Source organism: Leptodactylus fuscus, chromosome 1, assembly GCF_031893055.1.
Source record: "Leptodactylus fuscus isolate aLepFus1 chromosome 1, aLepFus1.hap2, whole genome shotgun sequence".
NCBI lineage: Eukaryota > Metazoa > Chordata > Amphibia > Anura > Leptodactylidae > Leptodactylus > Leptodactylus fuscus.
In genome coordinates this window covers 251,907,672-251,934,043 of record NC_134265.1, presented here as the reverse complement: position 1 = coordinate 251,934,043, position 26,372 = coordinate 251,907,672, and the positions used below count along the sequence as shown (strand labels likewise).

The following is a 26,372-nucleotide window of genomic DNA, read 5'->3' as shown; positions in this document are numbered from 1 at the left end:
AAAATTGCACAACTTTGACAACTAAGATTTTGAATATCAAATTCCTCAGGTAGGACACTATACACTCAGACTGTAGCATTAGGCCTAGAGAACAAATTCATAATCCACTGCATCATTTGATCCCAAGACCTAGTTTTAAAGAAGGTCTCCTGCATTCAGCCTTGCTGCGCTCAGGTTGAAAGTGGAGCGTGAAAAAGGTCCTATAGTCAAAGTCGTAGATATAGGGGCTGCAGTGGAAATAGACGGCCCACATTGCAGATAAGCTTTTTTCTTAGTTTCAGATTTTGCTGCATTTTTATTTTTTATTTTTTTTGAGTCAAAGGCAAGAATGGCAAATGTATAGGAAGCACTTACATTTCTTTTCTGCTAAATTCACTTCAGAGTTTGGCTTTTTAAAAAAAAAAAAAAAAAAAAAAAAAAAAAAGCAGCTTTTCTGCAACAAGAAACTTTTTTTCCACAAATTTTTCTGCATCGGTAGACAAATACTAAAATGACCTCCTCTACTTTTGTTTTGTAATTCAGATTTGTAGCTTTAATTGTATTATCCCCTTTTCCTCCATAAACCCTGCCTGCTTTGGGTTAATAACATCATTCAACAGGGCGCCGATTGATAATGAGTATCCTGTCCAACAACTTCATATGTATATTCAACAGAGATGGGTCTGTAGCTAGAGCAACATAATGGATCTTTCCCTGTGTTTGGTTTTACTGTTATATACAGGAATAGCAAAAAAAAAAAATCCCACCTTTATGCTATAAATATTGTGCCTTTCATTAAACGAATAGAAGCCATGGAAGCAAGGGCCGCACAATAGGACAAGAATAGGACCTGTTCTATGTTTTCCCACCAACAAAGAATGGAGATGTCTGGAAGTTCTATCACAGATTCAAAAACAGACCCTGACCAAACCCTATAAATAAGTACAGACCCGAGAATAGACAGCAAACAGTTATTTAATAGTTTTACATGTATATAATGCAGAGAATTCATTGTAGATGACAGAACACAGACATGCTGATGCTATAATTTCAACAGTCATTTCATAAGCATTATTATATTACTCTAGATCAACAACATTACTAAATTTATAGAAATGTTTTTATTACTATTTTTAATAATTCAGTTTTCAAATACTACAAAAGATAATTTCATATGGAAGACCTTCAGGTTAAAGCATCAGGATTGTTCGGATGCTGAAAGACAAAATACAATTATTTCTAATATTTAAAAGCTTAATATGAGAAGGTAAATATATATACACTAAATGTATATTCCTCTATTTTCTCTCTATTGTATCTATCTAGAGCAGGGGTGCTCACACTTTTCCAGCATGTGAGCTACTTTATAACATGACCAAGTCCAAAGATCTACTACCCACTTCTTGTGGGCGGGGCAGAGCGTGAGAGCAGGAGGCAGCAGCATTATGTGGTTGCCTAGTAAAGGACCTCGCTCAGCATGATGGGAAGCCACAGAACACCCACAACACGGAAGCAAGGTGGCTGCCCAGGGATCCCCGGTGTCTGCTTGTTCACTGCACAGGCTGAGAGTCATCTGGAGATGACTCTCAGCCTGCGCTGTGAACAAGCACTCCGGACACTTGCAGGCCGGGCAGCAGCAGCTCCGGGGGATGACGTGCTCCCCGCTCTTAGGGATGGAGGGAGCAGCCGGGGTGCTGCTTGTTCACAGCGCAGGCTGAGAGTCATCTCCAGACACTGGCAGGCCGGGGCCGCCGCATCCCTGACTGCGAACGAGTGCAAGGGCCTTGCACTTGTTTGCAGTAAGGGCTGCGGCGGCCCTGGCCTGCCAGTGTCCAGAGATGACTCTCAGCCTGCGCTGTGAACAAGCAGACACCTGGGATCCCTGGCTGCATCCCGCGATCGACCCATACGTCCTTCGCGATCGACTGGTAGATCGCGATCGACGTATTGGGCACCCCTGATCTAGAGTATGCATTTAACAAAGTTCACACTACAGTTTGGGTTTCCGTCCTTTGGGTCTGCATGGGGACCCAAAATGAGGAAACCCTGTACGCTTAAAAAGCAGTTAAATGTGGAAAACCACAGACCCCATAGACTATAATAGCGTCCGCCGGTTTCTCGACAATTTTATACTGAAATCAGTGGAGAGAAAAGTCCTCCTTATCCATTGATTTTAAGCAGATTCTGGGACAGAGTTTTGAACGGAGACTCGAGTGCATTTGTGAAACTAGCATAAATATGTTTTAGCTAACAATATGGAACTTGAATACATGTGTGCATATACAGCAATCTTAGCATCCTTTGTTCTCTTTACCTCTTTCCAGATTGCAAAAGACGAAACCCTTCATTAATGTTGTCTAATGGCAAAGTGTGGCTCACCAGTCCATCCAGATTATATTTATTTGACAGATATTCAGAAACTAATCTGGGAACACAGTCTTTGCTTTTCCAGCCTGGAAATTGAAAATAAACACTTTGGATGAATGGCACAGCATTATGACATATTCAGTGGCCTCTAGGCTAGGGTCAGTTTCACATAACCCCATGGGACTAAGTTCAATAATGTAAGGTTACAATCCCTTTAAAAAGGATTTTATAACCTCTCATTGGGAAAACTCATTTTTAACTAAGCATTTATTTGCATAACCTTTAGAAAGGCTATTCCACACATACCTTTTGTTTGTTAATCCTCCCAGCAATTTTTTGAATTAGCCCGCTTTGATATGCTAATTAGCCAGCAACGAGCATCGGAAGTTCACTGAACACTGTCTGCTGTGTGTACACAGGGGGAGGTGAGGGCAGGGAGGCTGATGAGTTGTCATGATCAGCAGCAGCCTCCCCCTGTGTACACACAGCAGACAGTGCTCATAATCCCTTTAAAGTTGGGGCCTCATTGCGTACATGCAGCATTTTGGCTGTGGCACAAACGCTATTGCAAAAAAACACAGTATTACAGTGCCTGCAAAGTGGATGGGATTCTGGCTAATCCCATGCACACATTACAGAAAAAAAAAAAAAAATCTGCAGTGGAAATGCTGCAATTTAAAAAACGCTTGTGTTTTTATAAACCACAGCGTGTCAATTATACCTGCAGAAAGGCTGTGAAACTTTTCTACAGTTTTTTTTTTTTTTAAGATGAATCAATGAATGATTACAAGAGGAATGGGAAATAAAGTACTTATTTCTACTTTCTTCTCAATCCATTCCTAGTTTTCGTTGAAAAAAAGACAGCAAAATCTGGGGGAAAAAAAAGTTTCTGCAATGTGGGGCCTCCACTTAAAGACAGCTTTGAGATGTTTTGCTGAAGGTGAAACCTCCTTGGGTGCTTAAATGCTGTCACAAATAAGTAGGATTGCAATATTAGAAAACCCATTTTCATATACCTATTTGGAAAGTCTAAACTAGTAATAGAGTTTGCTGGTCAGAGTGTAGAGGTGAGTAAGTTCACACGGGGTTTTTTTGGTCCAGAACCTGAGGCAGCCTCCGCCTCAGGTTCCGGACCAAAAAACGGTTAGCCGCGACTGAATGCCAGGGCACTGCACCAGCATCCAGTCGCACACTCCGCTCTGGATTAGGCCCAATGAATGGGCCTAGATGGGAGGAGAGTCTTCAGGTTGAATCGCGAGGAAGAATGAGCATCTCTGAAGAATGAGCATCTTGCTTTTTCCGGGAGCCGGAACAAACGGCTCCTGGAAAAAAAACCTGACCAGCTCCCATTGATTTCAATGGGAGCAGTCCTTTGTGTCAGGATTTTGAGGCGAATACGGCCTCAAAATCCCAACCAAAAAAACCCCATGTGAACTTTACCCTTGCAAAGAACCAAAGGGGTTGTCCTACAGATATGTTCACCCATTCTTTAGCTCAAATTTGGTTAAGAATGCTGAATTTCTCATTAAACCGATGCAATACAGTGCAACATGCTAGCAAACCCTTGAAAGGCTGCAGCTCACAAAATAACCATTTGGTTAGTTAGAATAATAGGCCAAACTGGAGAGTCCTAAATAATATTATGGTTTTACATAGTATGTTACCCCTTTTATTTGAAAATATATTGTCAGGCTATTGTTTCTAACACTAAGCCTCCACAGAAACTCAAAGAACTGTTATGGCAGTTTAAGCAAAGCTTTATTCCATCAATTCTTAAGCTAGGGATCCGTAAAAGCCACAGTAATGACAGAAAGCTGTGGAGAATTGGCATGCCTGTGACCTGCCTATCCTACAGGGAAAATAGTTTATAGGGAACATTAATAATATTGCTCTATAGTAAGAGTCCATTCACACAGAGTTTAGCAAGGATTTTGACGAGGAAAAAAAAAAAAAAAAAAAAATCTGCTTCATGAATTCGGAAATGTTTTTTCCTCCAGCACAATGTATGGACCTTGAAAAAAAAAAAAAAAATGCTAGCAGTTTTTCCACACGATTTTTGGTACTTCCACATGGATTTTCCACCTTCTATTGACTGCGTTGGTTTTTACAAGCGGAATCCGCCTGAAGGAAGCTTTTTTTCCTGCTAGTAGAAAAAAAATCCGCTTGTAGGAAAAAAAAAAAAAAAAAAAAAAAATGCTAGTAGAACCCATAGAACTCTATGGGGAGGCGTTTTTTCCACATTGATTCGGACACAGACTCCGTGCCAACATCCTGGCCAAAAACTCAGTGAGAATGGATCCTAATATCGGAGGAAGATATAGTCATAAGACATCAAAATAGAGAGCCACAAGTGTGAATGACCACCTTTCCACCTCATCTCATGAGGATAACCTCACCAAATGGCCTTCATTGGAAACTGAGTGGTGAAGTCTGCCTAAGTCTATCAAGTTGTGGAAACCAGAGGACTTTTCCTACTGTAGTTGGCTCTGAATATCATTTTATTGATAATACAGTAATATTTTAAAACAGTTCTCCAATACAATCACTAAAGTGGCATCAAAGAGGAACTCTTTCATGATCAGTGATCACATACCTCCAAATATACTTCCCTTCCATGTGCGACCTGTGAAGAGTAGATATGGATCAAAAGTTATGTGTGCATTTGGAGGTGCCCCGCCTATGATCACACTGGTTCCATATCCCATATGAGTGCACTCCAAGGCGGCTTTCTAAATGAAAAACAAGTAAAAGTAAAGGTTGTCTGCAACTGTGAATACTTTTCTCTTTTTTATTAAAAGGTTCCCATGCATGAAACAAGCTGATCATGAGGTGTTCTGCTCCTGGGACCTCGAGAAATCTAGTTGGCAGTTATTCATATGTTTGACTGTGACCAGAACATGGACATGGCTGGCTGGCACGAGTTTGGCACTTATAAGGGTCAGTGGTGTTCTGCTCTGCATTGTCGAGATAGTTGTTGCAACCTCTAATTGGGACGATGCGTTCCAGAATCAAAAAGTTAGTGTACACTGTGATAACATGTCGTTGTGTTGAGCATTAACATTACAGCTTCCTCTGCTATGGTAATTCGCTTGCTGTGACATCAAGTACCGTGTTGCCAAGCTAAGAATGATATTTCTGGCTGACTCATTTCCAGGGGGAGAATTTTCATGTTGTCTCTACGAGGCATAGTCATTAATATAGGCTTTCTCGGCTCTGAACACTGGGGTTGTTACTTAAAAGCATGGTCTGTGTGGAAGGTTTGGGTGAGTAAGTTAGGTAAGATGAGTTGTGACGAGGATTCATAGGGTTTTGTTATTCTTATTGGGCCACTGGTCCTCCTAATGTTGGTCAGTTGCCACGGTTAACAGCATGGTGGCAGCTTTATTGTTCAGTTTGAAACGTAGGAGTTGAAGAATTTACAAAACATTTTCTGGTACAGAGTGTATTATAAGGATCTGTTGAGGGTGACAGCAGTGTGATGCCCATCACCCAGTTACATATAAGCTCTTGGACAGATTAGGTCGAGTATTGGAGGATAGCATATGTAGTTTTGCATATGTGTTCACTTTTTTGTTTGCCATTTTTTGGGGCAATGAGGACTGGAGAATTGGTATCTCCTTCAGTAAAACGAGTGGGGTATGTAGTCATCTCCGACAGCTTTATTGAGATATAGATTAGCCACTCAAAGACTGACCAGCTATGGTGTGGAAAGTGTGTAAAAAATTGGGGGCGTTGTGGGAGCTGATATAGGTTTCCTATAAAAAACTGGTTTAATTATTGACCCTTATTACCTCCTGGAGTATGATTCTCATTCTGTTAGGATAGGTGCAGCCACTGAAGTGGCAGCATGGGGAATGAGCCCTGACTTGGTCATCTTACTAATATTATAAATGTGAAAGTTTGTGTGTTTGGATATTTGTTCCTTAATCATGCAAAAACGGCTGAACGGATTTGAATGAAATTTGGCACCGATAGATTGTAACCTCGATTAACACATGGGATACTTTTTATCCCGGTAAATGACATGGCTTCACGACTTATGAATTTATGTTCACATACTATATTAAACTGCTCTTGCACCAGATTATCTCAGGTTCTGATAAAGCCAGGTCCGTTATCCCTCTATGTAAACACACAGCTAACCATCAGTTGATTGTGTACATGCATTTGCATATTATCTGATCTGCTACAGGCAGTGCTGACACACTGGCATGGGAAAACACCTTTAATCCAAATTGGCAGTTTGCTAATTTTAAACATGCCTGGAAAAAGAAAATCTAATTTTTTTTTTTATGGAGATTGTGAGCCCCACATAGAGCTCACTATGTACATTTTTCCCCTATCAGTATGTCTTTTTTTGGAATATGGGATGGAAATCCATGCAAACACGGGGAGAACATACAAACTCCTTGCAGATGGTTTTTTGCCCTTGGCGGGATTTGAACACCAGGACTCCAGCGCTGCAAGGCTGCAGTGCTAACCACTGAGCCACCATGTGGCCCCAAGAAAATCTAATTTGTGGGAAAAAACGAGAGCTATGAAGGTAGCCAAACGTCAACAGAATTCTCCTCAAGCGGAGTTCATCAGCTCCAACACACATTACGTGGTGTCCCAGTGAGCTGTCAAGATGCTGGAAAAGTCACAGGTACGGTGCGAGGAACAACTTCAGTGTCAGGCCAGCTTGAGAGCTGCCGAAACGCCGGAGCATGCGGATAATCGACACCAACACGCTCATTGTATGGCTTTCCAGCAAGCTGCTGAGATACCGGAACAATCACAAGTATGGCGTGAGGAACAAGCAGCAGGCCAGCTTGAGAGCTGCCAAAATGCCAGAGCAGGCAAGCCATTGACAGCAGCAATTTGATGAATATAGGGGGATCATCAACACCAACAACATGCAGACGAAGTCACGGGTAGAGGTTAGTAGGTCATATATTTGTCCTCATTTAGCACAAGTCTGGTGGTATTGTGTGGATCACATATTTGGTGGTGGTACCTTTATTCTTATTTCATTTCCCCCCTTTTGTGTTTTATATACTTTTGCTAATTTGATTTAGATTTTCTGAAATTCCTTCATTTTTTGGGGTACAGACGGGGCTGATGTTTCCTGAGACTGTTGCCACTTAGGTTTCGAGGGATGTAGCAATAATTTGGTGGATTGAGATTAGAGGTATAGTTTGGAGTATGTCCTGCCAGACATACACAGGTTTTCAAGGTTGGCCGAGTTGGCATTAACCTGAGAGTGTTGGAAATTTAAGGTGGAATCAGAGGGCCCTAGTATTGTGATAAGTCTGACATGCTTAAGGTTTTAAGGCATGTTCGCTGTGGCGTATTGGGGTTCTTGGAGTGGGTGGTAAATTGGCACATGAAGAGAGTTGAAGGGGTTATGCCCCGCTCTCAGTCACCTGTAACTATACAGTTATGGTTTGCTGCTTAGGGCATACTGGGATACTTACAGGGTTGTGTCCCTGGGAGCTGTTGTGTTGAACACGTTGATCATCTTTTCTACTTGGTGTTGGCTAGTAATAAAGTTATATATAAGATTGTGGTGAATACTTCAGGCGCAATGGTATTTTTAGCTCCTAGGTCACTTTACCCAGATTATGTTAATTTCTAAATGTATATTTTTGTTATTTGTTGTTTTGTTAATAGATATGGCTGCTGTGGCCAATTAAATCTAACAGCGATTGATAATACCTTAGATTATGAGATATTCAAAGTCTTTCCAATTTTACATTGAGGAACATTTTTCAGAAATTGTTCCACAATTTTTAGACAGTTTTTCACAGATTGGTGAAACAATGACCATCTTTACTTTTGAGGTACTCTTTTTATACAGTTATGTGGCTGTGATTTAAAGGGTTTGTCCACTTTCAGACCAATATTGAGATACAAATGTTATGGTTTGTATAATAAAAAGTTGTACAATTTTCCAACATACTTTCTGTATCAATTCCTCAGTTTTCTAGAGCTCTGCCTTCTGTCATTCATTCTGTTACTTCTAGTGGATAAAACTCTGACCATGGTCATGTGATTTATGGTCCATGGTCATGTGATGAGCACACAGGTGCCACTCGTTATGGTCATGGCACTGTAATAAGACATCTGCCTGGTAATCAGCTGTGCACCTGTGTGCTCATCACATGACCATGGACTGTAAATCACATGACCATGGTCAGACTTATGAAAGCAAGTAGAGATCTAGAGAACCGTGAGGAATTGATAGAGAAAGTATATTGGAAAATTGTATATCCTTTTATTGTACAAACAATAACATTTGTTTCTCAATATTGGTCTGAAAGTGGCCAACCCCTTTAACCTAAAAATTGACCCATCAGTTGGTTTTCATTAGTACTACATGCTTTTCCAGCCTTTTGGCAGCCCCTCCCAACTTTTTTGATATGTATTGCTGCCATCAAATTCTAAATAAGATATAGATATATATATATATATATATATATATATATATATATATATATATATATATATATATATATATATATATATATATATATATATACACACACATATACACACACACACACACAAACACACACACACACGTGTTCTATGTTGATGTGGAAATAAAATATGGTTATAAGTAGAGATGAGCGAACAGTAAAATGTTCGAGGTTCGATATTCGTTTCGAGTAGCCCCTCAATATTCGACTACTCGAATATCGAACCCTATTATAGTCTATGGGGGGAAAATGCTCGTTTCAGCGTTAGGCAACGTTCGATCAAACTATACTTACCAAGTCCACGAGTGAGGGTCGGGCTGGATCCTCCATGCAGTCTTCTCCGTGCAGTTTCCCCGCAGCATCTTCCGGCTCTGAATTCACTCTGCCAGGCATCGGGCCTGGGCAGAGCCGACTGCGCATGCCCGCATTACAAGCGGCCTGATGCCTGGCAGAGTGAATGAAGAGCCGGAAGATGCCGCGGGGAAACTGCACGAAGAAGACTTCTAAAGGTAAGAGAAGAACCAGCGTTGACTGACTGTATAGCATTCGGCCAATCAATGCTGGTTCTGCATCGAACTTTTACATTCGAACAGCGAGTGGTACTCAATCGAGTACTTCGAATACCGTAGTATTCGATCGAATACCTACTCGATCGAGTACTACTCGTTCATTTCTACTTATAAGATGTTCAGATCATTGCATTCCTGTATTCTTTACATTTTACACAATGTCCCAACTTTTTTGGAATTGGGGTCATAAGTTAAAGGTTATAAATTGGTATATAGTAACCCTGTTATGATATTACCTTAAGTATGCCACTACCATTAAAGGAGTTGACAATTTTCAGACCAATATTGAGAGACAAATGGTATTGTTTGTATAATAGAGATGTAAAAAATTTTCCAATATAATTTCTGTATCTATTCCTCACAGTTTTCTAGATCTCTGCTTACCGTCATTCTTTCTGTTACTTCTAGTGGATAGATAAAAAAAAAAAAAAAAAAAAAAAAATCAGTCCATGGTCAGTGGAACTGAAATCAGCAATTGGCAGTATCATCTCTGAATGAGGTCTTTCACTTATTTTAAAAACTGCCCTCATTGCCTTACATATCCTTTTCTTTAAGAATGACCCTTTGCTGCTACACTAATGCATTAAAATCCAATGATTGGCTCAAAATAAAATAAAACTAATGATTAGGTAGGTACCTTTCTGAAATATGCTTATTTGTAACACCACATGGACCATCTAACAACTAAGTATAATGATATTTAAGTATACAAACCATGGTATCTGTTCTTCCGATACACTCGAAAGAATAATGTACTCCTTCCCCAGTCATTTCAATTATCACCTCTTCTATAGGCTTGCTGTATTCTTTAGGATTGATGCATTCAGTAGCGCCAAACTCTTTTGCCTTTTCAAACTTGTCACGGTTTATATCTATGGCTATTATTCTTGAAGCTCCACATAATTTACAGCCGATAATGGTAGACAGCCCAATGGTTCCTAAACCAAATACGGCACAAGTTGAACCAGGTTCTACCTATAAGGACACAAAACAATGTTTATTGGATTATTTTTTGACAACTCGCGGCTTGTGTACATCTGTAGGACTGTTAACCCGTTTGTGCCTAGAGCTCCATTATTGGAATGGCAGCCTCATAGCACACAACTCAAAAATTTCATCCTCCGGCATAACTGGGTTAAGAGCCCCATTTGTAAAATTCCGATAAACATAAAGCATGCCTAAAAAAAAAACAAAAAAAAAACAAAACTATTTTTCAGCACAATATACAGCAGAATTCACAGCTAGGGAAAAATATTGCTTAGTAAATTCCTCTTCTCACTGGGTTTTATATGACTTAGGGTTAGTTCACACGTGAAAAAAGCCTCGCTGATTTTGGCACTGATTTTTCAGCCGAAACGGCTGTTGCCTCTACACGCCTATATGTGCATTTTCTCCCTTCCAAAAGGATGGTTTTAACACTGTTACCTAATAAAGGACGTTGTTTTAAGAAAAATTTGTCTGAGTGGTGAGTGCCCCCCTTTCTTTCTTTCTTTGAAGATATCCTCTTGCTGCAATGGGACGTTGAGCACCACCCTTGAATATTTTCAATAACATATGGTTGTCCATCTGACTGGCTAGGTGAAAAAGAACTATTTAATAATTGTTTATAAACAGAAAAAATGGATTTGTCTCTTTAAAGTTGTAGCAGTGCCATCTGTTTTCTCTACACAATCAATTGTACAGAATAACATAGCGTGTAGTTGTACTCTTATATACCTTGTAATTTAAGAGTCATTTATATAGGCGGCACCAGGATATATTAGGGCCAGTCGTGTACTATAAAAAAAAAAAAAAAAAAAAAAATGTGTAGAGACTATGGGAGATTAGACTGTGTGACAGGGTCAGTATGGGACATGTTGCGCAGCAATAGTCTTGAGGGTCAACTATACAATATACTGTGTACACTATGGTTTAATTTTGACAGACTACTGCGGATTCTGGCAATACACCTACGCCATCAGGACACCACCATGAGGGAGGCCCACAGAAAGGCTGCTCATCACGTTGCGGTAAGTTCTCAAATGCATACTTTCATTTAAAGCCCCTGTTTTTAATGTCGTATGGCCAAATAAAATTAAATCTGTCACTATTGTTATTTTTTTGTAATTTAGTAGAAATCTGTATAGAGGGATTTTGATGTGTAGATGTAGGGTCGCAAACCATAGCAATCATGCAGAAAGAAATGTCACAGTCGTAAGTACTAGTGAATATCAGTAGATTGACAAGTACAGTTTTTATTATTATTGTGTGCTAATTTCCTTTCTCTTTTTTTCTAGGTTTCTCACAACAGGGGAGAGTTTTGCATCCCTGCACCTCCAATTCTGGGTGGGAAAATCCACCATATCCAGAATTGTGAGGAGCATATGCCATCTGATCTGGCAGCACTTGCAACCCATAGTGATGCCCAGTCTGACCCCGGAGATTTGGTTGCAGGCAGCAGCAGGTTTTCAGTCTGTGGCCAATTTCCCCAACTGTATAGGCGCCGTCGACGGGAAGCATATACGTGTTCAGAAGCCACCGCACTCAGGATCACTGTACTTCAACTACAAGAAGTATTTTTCAGTGGTCCTGATGGCGGTCGCTGATGCCACGTACCGTTTTATTGCCATCGAAGTCGGTGCCTATGGTAGTACTGGGGACTCCCAGGCGCTACTGACATCAGTTTTGGGTCGCACAGTACTGGGAGATGAGGTGACTACCTCCACCAATACCGCTTCCGGGTTCCACGCATCCAGTCCCCTTCGTCATGGTAAGGGATGAGGTGTTTCCACTTAAACAGAACCTGCTGCGCCCCTTCCCACGGAGAAGGCTGGATGCCCGAAAGAGAGTCTTCAACATGAGGCTGAGCTGGGCACGACGCTTCGTGGAGTGCACCTTCGGGATCATGACTAGTAAGTGGAGGGTCCTCACCTCTGCAATGCAGTTGGCTCCTGACAACGTGGATGTGGTCATCAAAGCTGTCTGTGTGCTTCACAACTTTGTTCGGGAGTACGAAAACCCGAACATTGCTGTGGAGCCACAGGCAGCTTTGATGGACCCAATTTTGTCCACCAGCGGCCACAATCGGGTAGCTGACACAGCTGTACGGGTGAGAGAATCCTTCACGGACTATTTCATGAGTCCCGAAGGTGCCGTGCCTTGGCAGTTTTCTCGCCTCAGTGATGAGCAGCCTGACCAGGACTGAAGACCTTCCTCATTGTGGTAGCCCTTCCTTCCCCCCCCCCCCCCTCTCTTTTTTTTTTTTTTTTTTTTTTTTTTTTTTTTTTTTTTTTACACAAATAAAATTACTTTTTATTTCCAAACATTTTCAAGTTTTCTACAAAATTTTCAAATAATAAAACACACACACACACACCACACAATTATTGTTTTTAAACATAAATACATTTTTATTGTAAATATACACCAACCCACCCACCACCAAACCACCCCCCCCTCTCCCCTAATGAACTATTTAAAACTTTTTAACCCTCTGGGGACTCATATGTATATGGGTCAAGAACTGCTCTGAGCAATTGGCCACCTGACTCCTGGCAAACAGGATCTACATCAGGTTGGCTTGTGCCTGCATGTCGGCCATATTGGTCTTGGGTGTGACCTTCATGGTGGCCATATTGGCTGTGGCGTGGTTGCTGGCCATATTTTCCATGGGCAGGGCCTGGTTGCAGGCTATATTGCCCCTGTTTGGTGGCAGTTTGTTGGCCGGATGGGGCGTGAGTAGAGCCAGGTTGCAGCCTGGATTGGCTGTTGGAGGGGCCTGTTTGTCAGATTGGCTGTGGGTGGAGACTTTTTTGCAGGCCTGATAGGGTGTAAGTGGGGCCAGGTTTTTGGATGGATTGGGCATGGGTGGGGCCTGGTTGCTGGCTGGATTGGGCGTGGGTTGTGTATTGTTGATGGCCATATTGACTTTGGGTGGAGCCTAATTGGTGGGCATATTGCCCTTGGGTGGGGCATTGTGGCTGGCCAAATTGACCATGTGTGGGGCCTGCTTGATGGCCATATTGGCCTTGGGAAGGTGGGGGGGGGGGGGAATTTGCAATGGGGCATCTGAAAGCCCCACAGCCTGCCGGAATTGGGTTATCAAATAACCCAATCCCGGCAGGCTAGGAGCAAACCGGAAGGCTGCCGCCACAGAATGGATGTAGGATTTAAAATCCTCTTGTGAGGGGCACCTGGCAACAGGAATTTGCCACCTCTTGACCAAAATGGTCACAATCATCCATTCTGTCCACCCTCTGGATAAGGGACAGGGCCAAATTTTCTAGCTCCAGCTGCCTGTCCGTTACCAGGAGAGTCCCTCCAGTCTGCTCCTGGGTGGAAGTTGTGGGGGCAGTGGGGTCCCGACGTCTCCTTCTCCTCTCGGGAGGGTTCACCGGCTGGGTCACCTCTTCCTCTGTTGACTCAGGAGCCACTGAGAAGGGAGCGGTGACCGAGGCTGGTGAAGCCTCCACCAGAAGAGAAGTACCAGGCAAGACGTCGGGTCCCCTCTCCGGTTTGGAGCAGGAAGGCGGGGTTGGTGGGGCTCGCACTATGCTGCGGTTCCTCAACTTCAGCAGGGGGTTCAGCCGGGCCTTCTCTGGTGTTTCCAGAGATTCTGTGAGGAGGAAAGAAAAAAAATATATATAATATATATATATATATATATATATATTTACTACCAACATAAACATAAGAAGCAAAAATGTTTTTAATACTTACGGCCGGCTTTCCTTGCTGGGGTTGAGGCACCGCAGATGTTCCTCAAAGGCAATTTTTTGTCTTGGAGGGAGAGGCCCCACTTTTCTCCGACAACCTTAGTTCCTTGATGAACCGGTCCCTCACACTCTTCCACCTTTTTCGAACGGCTTTCTGTAATATATAGTGTCAAAAACTATTCGTAATAAAAAAAAATTACAAAATAGTAAGTTTGTAGCTAAATAAATGTATGTACTCACCGATCCGATCTTTGAGGTCTCTTGACAGGGTAGCCCAGTCTGGATACAGCGCCTGGCAAACTGTGATCCATGAAGCATCCCTGGCGTGACGGTCGAAAGAGGGGCTCAGCTTTTTCATAGAGGTTGGGATGAGTAAAAAAAAAAAAAAAAAGTAAATTTTGAAAAAAAAAAAAAAGTTTTCCAAACGAGAAAATGAAGAAAAAAAATATATTTTTATTGTAAAATAGTTTATAAACAAATTGAAGAACCCAAAAAACTTAAACTTTTTTTATTAAAAAATTGAAAAAAAAATTAACTGAACTTGAATTTAAAAAATTAAAGAAATTGTATAAAATTATGTGCACTGAAAAATTTAATTTTAAACCTAACAAAAAAGTTAATGTAAAAAAATCCAAAAATTTGTTTAAAAAATTCAATACATAAAATTTGAAAAAACGTAAACAAAAAAAAACTTGGAAATTTAACAAAAAATTTCAAAAATTAGACAAATTTTAAAATTTAAAAATTTTAAATAAAAAAAAAAAAAAAAACAGAAAATATTTTTAAAGAGGACCTTTCATCAGATTGGGCACAGGCAGTTCCATATACTGCTGGAAAGCCGACTGTGCACTGAATTCAGCGCACTGTCGGCTTTCCCGATCTGTGCCCTGGGTAAAGCGCTATTGGTCCCGAAACCGTAGCGCTTAATCAGAAGGGCGTTTCTGACAGTCTGTCAGGAACATCCTTCTCCACAGCAGCGCCTATCGCACTGTTGGCTTTCCAGCAGTATATGGAACTGCCTGTGCCCAATCTGATGAAAGGTCCTCAAAAAAAAAAAAAAAAAAGGTGTTGGTGAGATCAGACATAAAAAGGCAGCAGCTTTGCAGAATAAATTAGCACGGCACATTGTAGTGCAAACAGTGCACCGTGCTATTTTTTCTGCATTTCTACAATCCACTTACAGTTTCTATGAGCTTGATCACGTCCAGGTCCATCCTGTAGTACTCCACTGGTAGAGCCATGTTTGATGATGTATCTGTAAAAAAAATTTCAAAAAATTATTTAAAGCCATTTTATAGTAAACATATCAATTTAGTCAAAAATGGAAAAATACAACATACAAATTTCAAGTGGCTGGAATGCAGCACTAGCAGGGGTTAATGCCCCTGATCGGTGCAAGCACCGCATGGGGGCATTAACAATTTGGTGTCTACTGTATCAAACAGTTGACACTTGTCGCATATGGCAGCCGCCAACACCTTGCACCCGCAAATCCTAGAGGCATATACAATACAAACAATTTACTATACAATACTTACATTTTGACAGAATGGACCAGGCTTCCAAGCCGTTAGTGGTGGTAGTTGTCAGGCAGGCCGGTCAGGGACCAGTGTTTTTTTTTTTTTGGAATCTGCAAAAAAGGGAAAAAACGAAAGATTAGAACAGGAATACAATAAAAAAAATAAAAAAAAACCCTGTCATCCGCCGTACTGATACGGCAGGCGGGAAGGAAGGGGTTAGAAGACAAGTTGACATACATTTCAAACTTTTGTTATGCGCTACTTACATGATGGTACAGGGCACACTTGCGCGGTTTTCTTTTGCACTGCAAAAAAAAATTAAGTAAAGTTATTAGTATATGACAAATGATTTATAGCATAGTTAAAGTTAATTTAACAATATTGAAGCAGTACTTACATTTTTAAATGCAATTTCCTGGAGAGAAGGGAGCCCAGTGGATGCTGCTGTATCTAGATGTGCAGTGATGAGTACTGTCACAAAATGGCTGCAGGAAGCAGCCAACACCCATGGCCACTCCTCTGGGATGTCACTTCCAAAAATGTGAAAAAACCGCTAGCGGTTTCAGTCGCTGTTTTTGCCAAAACAGCTGCAAAAATAAGGGGGCGTTCACACTACCGTCGGTGTCCGACAGGTAGTGTCCGCTCCTAGTGTCCGCTCAAAATCTGGCACGGACATTAGCAGCGGACACTAGCTGTGTCTGTGACACCTGTCATTCACTTGAATGGGCATCGGGTGCGCTCTTTTGCACTCCGTGCCCTTCCTTCCCTGTCCGTAAGTGAAGTTGTCCAACTTCTCAAGCGGACAGAAAAACCCGACATGTAGGGTTTTTCTGTCCGCTTGAGAAGTCGGACAACTTCACTTGCGGACAGGGAAGGAAGGGCACGGAGTGCAAAAGAGCGCACCCGATGCCCACTTAAATAAATTACAGGTGTCACGGACACAGCTAGTGTCCGCTCCTAATGTCCATGCCAGATTTTGAGCGGACACTACCTGTCGGACACCGACGGTAGTGTGAACACTCCCTAAGCGACCAAAAAACGCTAGTGAGCAATTCACATAGGGCTACATTTTATGGAGGCTGATTTGGCCACGAAATCCGCTGTCAAAATCAGCGTCCATGTCCCCGTGTGAACTAGCCCTTAAGCATGTTGTGATGCTTCAGACATGAAAAAATCATCATCATCATCTCAAAATTATTGTATTCCAAAGTTTCAGATATAGTAAATGATGGGGCCACACGGTGGCTCAGTGGTTAGCACTTGCAGCGCTGGAGTCCTGGTGTTCAAATCCCGCCAAGGGCATAAAACCATCTGCAAGGAAGTTTGTATGTTCTCCCCGTGTTTGCATGGATTTCCATCCCATATTCCAAAAAAAAAAAAAAAAAAAAGACATACTGATAGGGAAAAATGTACATTGTGAGCTCTATGTGGGGCTCACAATCTACATAGAAAAAAATAAATAAAATATATATATATATATATATATATATATATATATATATATATTAGTAAATGATATGAAAATAAGAATCAACAAGAATTCTAGAGGTTTGAAGGTGAGGTGAATATAGTACTTTTTTTATTTAACCTAATTTTCTGCTTTTGACTGAATTTTTCCAAATCCCTGGACACCCTTTTAGCAACTTTGTAACCACTCAATGTAAATAATCAGCAGAATAGCTGCCGTATATTTATGGTCCCACTTCCTATAGGGAGTGCAGGGTGCCTGTAGCAAGGAAAGTCATATAGATGTAAGTAACAACCTTTGGTTTGGTGCCCTGATTGGTTCAGGTCCCGGTAATGGTGCTGTAAACAGAGGCTGTTCAATAGTGTTAGCAGTGAACTGCTGTCATTCTGCAATTACTGCTTTCCTGTAGCTGAGAAGTGATAAGCTATGGCTGTAGTTAAGAGGCTCGAGTCCCTTCTTTGTTGTGATTGGGACTGGACAGTATCAACACAGGGACCAGAGAAAGTTAAAGGCATAATTGAAATCAACACACACACTTTCCATGACTGACATGAATGTATTTAGTATAGACATCTGGTCTCAGGCATGCATGTTATGCAAGTGCCTGAAACCAAGGGATTAGATACACAGCTCTGAACACTCACACATCATAGGATTAGACACAGCTCAGCACATAGTAGCACAGGGTGCTGTAGAGGACACTTACACAAGGTCACATACGCACAGCTTTACTCCAGGTATCATAACTGATCACAGATTTTTACTAATATAAAAACTGAGATACACATGACACTTACAGACACACATACACAAACGATATACAAAATACACCAGTGCAAAACTGGACAATTCTTATGGGGCCACTACACAAAAAAAAAACAAAAAACAAAAACAAACAATGAAATAAACCTGTGTGAAGCTGGGTCCTCCTGCTACAACACATTTAGCAAAAAATACAAATGATGACTCACCTTGGCTGTATTGACAGCTGCTCCATATCCAGTGGGAAACCCACAACCAAACAAACATGCTTTGTCTAATGGTGCTCTGTCATCAATCTTTGCAACAGCATCAGTAGGCACTACAGTAAATTCTGAAAAAGTACTTGTCCATAAAAAGTGATACACAACTTTTCCCTTGCATGAAAACCTTGAGGTTTTATCAGGCATCACATTTTGGGCTTCATGCATGCTGCATTTAAAAAAAAAACAAAAAAAAAAAAAAAACCAGTAGGATGAGGGAGAAGTGAAATACATATCAAGAGAACTGATTTATGGGAAGACATTCTACATAGCCAAAAAATGTGTCTGCAACAAGTTTAAATGGGAGATAAAGACAGCACAAGGGATTTTATCCTGTGTTAAAAATACATACAACAGAAGAAAGCTACCAAAAAACTATGTTCAGCTAAGGCTCCAAGTAGCGGACCACAGCGAAAAACCTCTGCTGGAAAAGCCACAGCGTAAATGCAAGGTTTTTCCGGCAGCATTTTTCACAGAAAGTCCAAATAGTTTTCCTCTGCAGAATTTTAGTTTCAATTGAAACACAGGCGGTTCCAAAGATATAACTGACACGCTGTGATTTCCAAAAATTTTGCGTTTTTGAAAATCGCATCATTTCTGCAATGTGTGGATGGTAATTTGCAGGTACTGTAAAACGCTGCTGTTATTGCCATGGTGGTTCTGCTGCAGCCAAACTGCACACGTCACGTTGGGCCCTGGCCTTAAACACACATAATATCCACCCAAAAAATACTCACTGTGTTTTCAGACAGCAGTTAGTGTTTGGACTAAGACAAGAACTGCACTTTCCACATTGAGGAATGCATAGTGGAATTACTTTGTCCCCTTGAAAGAAAAAAAAAAAAAAAAAAAAAGTAATCAACAATCACAAATCTGAAAGTCTTGAAATCCTACTAAGCCTACTAATATTATAAATGTGAAAGTATGTGCATTTGTATGTTTGAGTGTTTGGATGTTTGTTCCTCAATCATGCAAAAATGGTTGAATGGATTTGAATGAAATTTGGCAAACAGATAGAGTGTAACCTCGATTAACACATAGGATAATTTTTGTCCCAGTAAATAACATGGCTTCACGACTTATGAATTTATGTTCACATACTATATTACACTTCTCTTGCACCAGCTTATCTCAGGTTCTGATAAAGCCAGGGCTGTTATCTCTGTGTAAACACACAGCTAACCCTCAGTGGATTGTTTACATTTGCATATTATCTAATCTGCTCCAGGCAGTGCTGACACACTGGATGGGAAACCACCTTTAATCCAAATTGGCAGTTTGCCAATTTTAAACATGTTGGGAAATAGAAAATCTAAGTTGTCACACACAATGAGAGCTACAAAAGGTAGCCAGAAGTCAGTTTTCCTCAAGCAGAGCTGAGGGGGACCATCGATGCCAAAAACACTCATTATATGACGTCCCAGCAAGCTGCTGAGATGCTGGAACAATCACAGGCACAGCGCGAGGAACAAGTTCAGCGGCAGGCCAGACTGACAGCTGTCGAAACCCCAGAGCAGGCAAGTCATCGATGGCAGCAATTTGCTGAATATAGGCAGATCATAGATGTCAACATGCAGACGAAGTCATGGACAGAGGCTAGTTGCTTCATAATTTACAGTGCTAAGCTGTCTGTTAGTCCTATAGTGCATGCTTGAGGCTACTTGACTCAAACTCCTACTTGTTATTTTTCTAAGTTAGGGTGGTGTGATATATTTTAGATGATTCTTTGGGCCCCTTCACACGGAGTTTACACTCCGTGTATTCTGTACATTTTACACATGTAAAAATACACGTGTAAAATGTAGTTAGCCATTGAGTTCAATGGCATGTTCATATAACGCGTGTCTTTTTGTGTGCATTTTATAGGTTGTAAACAACTGAAAATGGTCATTTGTTGAATTTGCAGTGTTGAGATCACATTTACTGAAATCAAAAGCTTTTTCAATCAAAAACATCTTAAAAGGTCAAGTTACATGTACAGCTTACAACATAGGACTCCCTTCATTGATATCTTCCCAAGTCTTGCATCCTTTGAACAAGAGTTTTTGCATAGTTTCTGCTTGAATTTGCAAGATGTGAACTGCCTCCCACCCTTATAGATTTTTAGCTTAGGTTCCAAATAGGGTTGAGGTCAGAGGAGGATGGTGGTCACAATATGAGTTTCTCCTTTTATGCCCATAACAGCCAATGACTCAAGTATTCTTTGCTGCATGAAATGATTTTGCTACAGAAGGTACAGTTCTTTTTGTACCATGGAAATAAACAGTCAGTAAGAAACTCTGTATACTTTATAGAGGTCATTTTCCGCATTCAAGGACCCTAAAGGGGCCAACCAGCTCTCCTTGCTGACATTGCAGCCTTGTTGGGACATCTACTACTCCATCGTGTGAACCATCCAGGGTTGCACAGCACTCATCAGTAAATTAGACGGTTTCAAAATTAGAAATGCTTGCAGTGGGTCCAGACATACATCAAGACTGTCTGAGCAGTATTTAGGGGTGGCCAAATTGTAGGTTTATTCATATCTGCAAGACTCTGGAGGATCTTACACCTTGAGGTTCATGGGACTCCAGTACAAGCAGCTTCAAATACCTGTTTGCTGATATACAATGATATTTTAGCAGCTGCTCTCTTAATCTGATGAATTTGTTAGACAAACTCTTTATGCCTTTATCTGCACAAAAAACAAACTAATGTGAAATCATGTCAGCTCACTCACGTGTCTCCAGTCAATAGTCCATATAGAGTCCACCTTGATTCAGCCGTGTTATAATCCTCCTCAGTGAAATACGCCTGCACGGAAACTAGCCTCCCAGCTTGAGGTGAGATACAAATGGACGAACGATGAATCCAGCATGCAATCTCTGATAAAACGTAGCCTTTATTTGTGAAAAATATCCAAGATAAAAAATAAATAAATCGATATCTGAAATTTCAAAGATGATCCATGATGGCGAGTGGAAAAGACAGCGTCTGGCTAAGACGCTGTCTTTTCCACTCGCCATCATGGATCATCTTTGAAATTTCAGATATCGATTTATTTATTTATTTTTTATCTTGGATATTTTTCACAAATAAAGGCTACGTTTTATCAGAGATTGCATGCTGGATTCATCGTTCGTCCATTTTTATCTGCACAAACCCAGCTTTGAGTCAGGCACAAATCTCTTCTCAGAATGGTGATCACGCTTAAGTTTTTGTGAAATATCTAATGTTTTCATATCTTGTCCGAGGCATTGCGCTATTTGATGCTTTTAAGAAGCAGAGAGATCCTTTTTTACCCCATATCGATTGAAACACGTGGCCTGCTTTATAATGTGAAATGTTCTTCTTAAGGCCGGGGCCCCAGCATTTTAAAGTCCCTAAAAAGTGGATCACATGCACAACATTGCAGACATATCTGCAGTGAAAATGCTGCAATTCCAAAACCATTGTGTTTGTAGAAATCACAGCATGTCAATTATACTACAGGAATGCTGGCGGTTTCCGTATAGATATACCTGAAGAATTTGCTCATTATATCTAACAAAACCGCACTCACTTGCAAGATACTGTGCAATGCGGCGTGAAAAATCTGTAACTTGTATGTAGCTTTTCCTCTGCATGTCAACATGGATTCACAAAAATATATTCATGTATCTAAAATCATAATCTTACCTGGTTTTAGATCTGTCACTTGTTCACCAATAGAGATGAGCGAACACTAAAATGTTCGAGGTTCGAAATTCGATTCGAACAGCCGCTCAATGTTCGTGTGTTCGAACGGGTTTCGAACCCCATTATAGTCTATGGGGAACAGATACTCGTTAAGGGGGAAACCCAAATCCGTGTCTGGAGGGTCACCAAGTCCACTATGACACCCCAGGAAATGATGCCAACACCTCTGGAATCACACTGGGACAGCAGGGGAAGCATGTCTGGGGGCATCTAACACACCAAAGACCCTCTATTACCCCAACATCACAGCCTAACAACTACACACTTTACACACTCAATACCACCTCTCTGACAGTAGGAAAACACCTTGAAACATGTGTATTTGGCACTTGCAGTGAGGAGAGCTTGTCACCAGCAGTGAATTTGGCCCTTGTAGTAAGTTGAGGTTGGCACCAACATTTGTTTTGAAAATCAGGGTGGATTGAGCCTCTAACCAGCAGAGTTTGGGCAAATTCATGGTGGAGGGAGCCTCTAAAAACCCCAGTTTGGACCAATTCATGGTGGAGGGAGACTCTAAAAACCCCAGTTTGGACCAATTCATGGTGGAGGGAGCCTCTAAAAACCCCAGTTTGGACCAATTCATGGTGGAGGGAGCCTCTAACCAGCCCAGTTTGGGCAAATTCATGGTGGAGGGAGCCTCTAACCAGCCCAGTTTGGACCAATTAATGGTGGAGGGAGCCTCTAACCAGCCCAGTTTGGACCAATTAATGGTGGAGGGAGCCTCTAACCACCCCAGTTTGGACCAATTCATGGTGGAGGGAGCCTCTAACCAGCCCAGTTTGGACCAATTCATGGTGGAGGGAGCCTCTAAAAAACCCAGTTTGGACCAATTCATGGTGGAGGGAGCCTCTAAACAGCCCAGTTTGGGCAAATTCATGGTGGAGGGAGCCTCTAACCACCCCAGTTTGGACCAATTCATGGTGGAGGGAGCCTCTAAACAGCCAAGTTTGGACCAATTCATGGTGAAGGGAGCCTCTAAAAACCCGTTTGGACCAATTCATGGTGGAGGGAGCCTCTAACCAGCCCAGTTTGGGCAAATTCATGGTGGAGGGAGCCTCTAAACAGCCCAGTTTGGGCAAATTCATGGTGGAGGGAGCCTCTAACCAGCCCAGTTTGGACCAATTCATGGTGGAGGGAGCCTCTAACCAGCCCAGTTTGGGCAAATTCATGGTGGAGGGAGCCTCTAAACAGCCCAGTTTGGGCAAATTCATGGTGGAGGGAGCCTCTAACCAGCCCAGTTTGGACCAATTCATGGTGGAGGGAGCCTCTAACCAGCCCAGTTTGGGCAAATTCATGGTGGAGGGAGCCTCTAAACAGCCCAGTTTGGGCAAATTCATGGTGGAGGGAGCCTCTAACCAGCCCAGTTTGGACCAATTAATGGTGGAGGGAGCCTCTAAACAGCCAAGTTTTGGGAAATTCATGGTGGAGGGAGCCTCTAACCAGCCCAGTTTGGACCAATTCATGGTGGAGGGAGCCTCTAACCAGCCCAGTTTGGACCAATTCATGGTGGAGGGAGCCTCTAAACAGCCCAGTTTGGGCAAATTCATGGTGGAGGGAGCCTCTAAAAAACCCAGTTTGGACCAATTCATGGTGGAGGGAGCCTCTAATTAGCCCAGTTTGGACCAATTAATTGTGGAGGGAGCCTCTAACCAGCCCAGTTTGGACCAATTAATGGTGGAGGGAGCCTCTAACCACCCCAGTTTGGGCAAATTCATGGTGGAGGGAGCCTCTAACCAGCCCAGTTTGGACCAATTAATGGTGGAGGGAGCCTCTAAACAGCCAAGTTTTGGGAAATTCATGGTGGAGGGAGCCTCTAACCAGCCCAGTTTGGACCAATTCATGGTGGAGGGAGCCTCTAAACAGCCCAGTTTGGGCAAATTCATGGTGGAGGGAGCCTCTAACCAGCCAAGTTTGGACCAATTCATGGTGAAGGGAGCCTCTAAAAACCCGTTTGGACCAATTCATGGTGGAGGGAGCCTCTAACCAGCCCAGTTTGGGCAAATTCATGGTGGAGGGAGCCTCTAAACAGCCCAGTTTGGGCAAATTCATGGTGGAGGGAGCCTCTAACCAGCCCAGTTTGGACCAATTCATGGTGGAGGGAGCCTCTAACCAGCCCAGTTTGGGCAAATTCATGGTGGAGGGAGCCTCTAAACAGCCCAGTTTGGGCAAATTCATGGTGGAGGGAGCCTCTAACCAGCCCAGTTTGGACCAATTAATGGTGGAGGGAGCCTCTAACCAGCCCAGTTTGGGCAAATTCATGGTGGAGGGAGCCTCTAAACAGCCCAGTTTGGGCAAATTCATGGTGGAGGGAGCCTCTAACCAGCCCAGTTTGGACCAATTCATGGTGGAGGGAGCCTCTAACCAGCCCAGTTTGGGCAAATTCATGGTGGAGGGAGCCTCTAAACAGCCCAGTTTGGGCAAATTCATGGTGGAGGGAGCCTCTAACCAACCCAGTTTGGACCAATTAATGGTGGAGGGAGCCTCTAAACAGCCAAGTTTTGGGAAATTCATGGTGGAGGGAGCCTCTAACCAGCCCAGTTTGGACCAATTCATGGTGGAGGGAGCCTCTAAACAGCCCAGTTTGGGCAAATTCATGGTGGAGGGAGCCTCTAAACAGCCAAGTTTGGACCAATTCATGGTGAAGGGAGCCTCTAAAAACCCGTTTGGACCAATTCATGGTGGAGGGAGCCTCTAACCAGCCCAGTTTGGGCAAATTCATGGTGGAGGGAGCCTCTAAACAGCCCAGTTTGGGCAAATTCATGGTGGAGGGAGCCTCTAACCAGCCCAGTTTGGACCAATTCATGGTGGAGGGAGCCTCTAACCAGCCCAGTTTGGGCAAATTCATGGTGGAGGGAGCCTCTAAACAGCCCAGTTTGGGCAAATTCATGGTGGAGGGAGCCTCTAACCAGCCCAGTTTGGACCAATTAATGGTGGAGGGAGCCTCTAAACAGCCAAGTTTTGGGAAATTCATGGTGGAGGGAGCCTCTAACCAGCCCAGTTTGGACCAATTCATGGTGGAGGGAGCCTCTAACCAGCCCAGTTTGGACCAATTCATGGTGGAGGGAGCCTCTAAACAGCCCAGTTTGGGCAAATTCATGGTGGAGGGAGCCTCTAAAAAACCCAGTTTGGACCAATTCATGGTGGAGGGAGCCTCTAATTAGCCCAGTTTGGACCAATTAATTGTGGAGGGAGCCTCTAACCAGCCCAGTTTGGACCAATTAATGGTGGAGGGAGCCTCTAACCACCCCAGTTTGGGCAAATTCATGGTGGAGGGAGCCTCTAACCAGCCCAGTTTGGACCAATTAATGGTGGAGGGAGCCTCTAAACAGCCAAGTTTTGGGAAATTCATGGTGGAGGGAGCCTCTAACCAGCCCAGTTTGGACCAATTCATGGTGGAGGGAGCCTCTAAACAGCCCAGTTTGGGCAAATTCATGGTGGAGGGAGCCTCTAAAAAACCCAGTTTGGACCAATTCATGGTGGAGGGAGCCTCTAATTAGCCCAGTTTGGACCAATTAATTGTGGAGGGAGCCTCTAACCAGCCCAGTTTGGACCAATTCATGGTGGAGGGAGCCTCTAACCAGCCCAGTTTGGGCAAATTCATGGTGGAGGGAGCCTCTAAACAGCCCAGTTTGGGCAAATTCATGGTGGAGGGAGCCTCTAAAAAACCCAGTTTGGACCAATTCATGGTGGAGGGAGCCTCTAATTAGCCCAGTTTGGACCAATTAATTGTGGAGGGAGCCTCTAACCAGCCCAGTTTGGGCAAATTCATGGTGGAGGGAGCCTCTAACCAGCCCAGTTTGGACCAATTCATGGTGGAGGGAGCCTCTAACCAGCCCAGTTTGGACCAATTCATGGTGGAGGGAGCCTCTAAAAAACCCAGTTTGGACCAATTCATGGTGGAGGGAGCCTCTAAACAGCCCAGTTTGGGCAAATTCATGGTGGAAGGAGCCTCTAACCAGCAGAGTTGTGGGAAAGCAGGGTGGAGGGAGCCTCTAACCAGCAGAGTTGGTGGAAATCAGGGTGGAGGGAGCCTCTAACCAGCAGAGTTGGGGGAAATCATGTTGGAGGGAGCCTAGTATTAGCAGAATTGTGCAACGCTTATGGTGGATGAGTATGAGGATGCGGAGGAATTGGAGAGGTTGAGTACAGACATGGAGTTTCATGTTGGGGTGCTTTACACAGGTGGGCACAAAAATGAAGGCTCTATCCAGTGGTGGTTCATTTTTATCAAAGTGAGCCGGTCGGCACTCTCAGCTGACAGACGGGTGCGCTTGTCAGTGATGATGCCACCGGCTGCACTGAACACCCTCTCAGATAGGACGCTGGCGGCAGGACAGGACAGCACCTCCAAGGCATATAGGGCAAGTTCAAGCCACAGGTCCAACTTCGACACCCAATACGTGTAGGGCGCAGAGGGGTCGGAGAGGACAGGGCTGTGGTCGGAAAGGTATTCCCGCAACATGCGCCTATACTTCTCACGCCTGGTGACACTAGGACCCTCCGTGGCGGCACTTTGGCGAGGGGGTGCCATCAAGGTGTCCCAGACCTTAGACAGTGTGCCCCTCGTTTGTGTGG

General features: G+C 42.8%; 1 protein-coding gene across 3 annotated transcripts in view; it reads right to left on the bottom strand.

The window, feature by feature from the left end:
- Positions 1-1,040: 1,040 nt before the first annotated feature.
- Positions 1,041-26,372, bottom strand: part of LOC142217240 (alcohol dehydrogenase 1-like) — a 37,609-nt gene continuing 12,277 nt past the window's right edge. For 2 of the 3 annotated variants that reach the window (XM_075285436.1, XM_075285444.1), the window contains 7 exons: positions 21,738-21,767; positions 18,818-18,905; positions 18,030-18,249; positions 10,091-10,351; positions 4,940-5,075; positions 2,294-2,432; positions 1,041-1,194 (listed from right to left, as the gene is read on the bottom strand). In XM_075285436.1, the coding sequence (XP_075141537.1) occupies positions 1,170-1,194; positions 2,294-2,432; positions 4,940-5,075; positions 10,091-10,351; positions 18,030-18,249; positions 18,818-18,905; positions 21,738-21,767 (899 nt within the window). In that variant the 3' untranslated portion in view covers positions 1,041-1,169. The remainder of the gene's footprint in view (positions 1,195-2,293; positions 2,433-4,939; positions 5,076-10,090; positions 10,352-18,029; positions 18,250-18,817; positions 18,906-21,737; positions 21,768-26,372) is intronic. The other variant, XM_075285449.1, reaches the window with a different exon arrangement.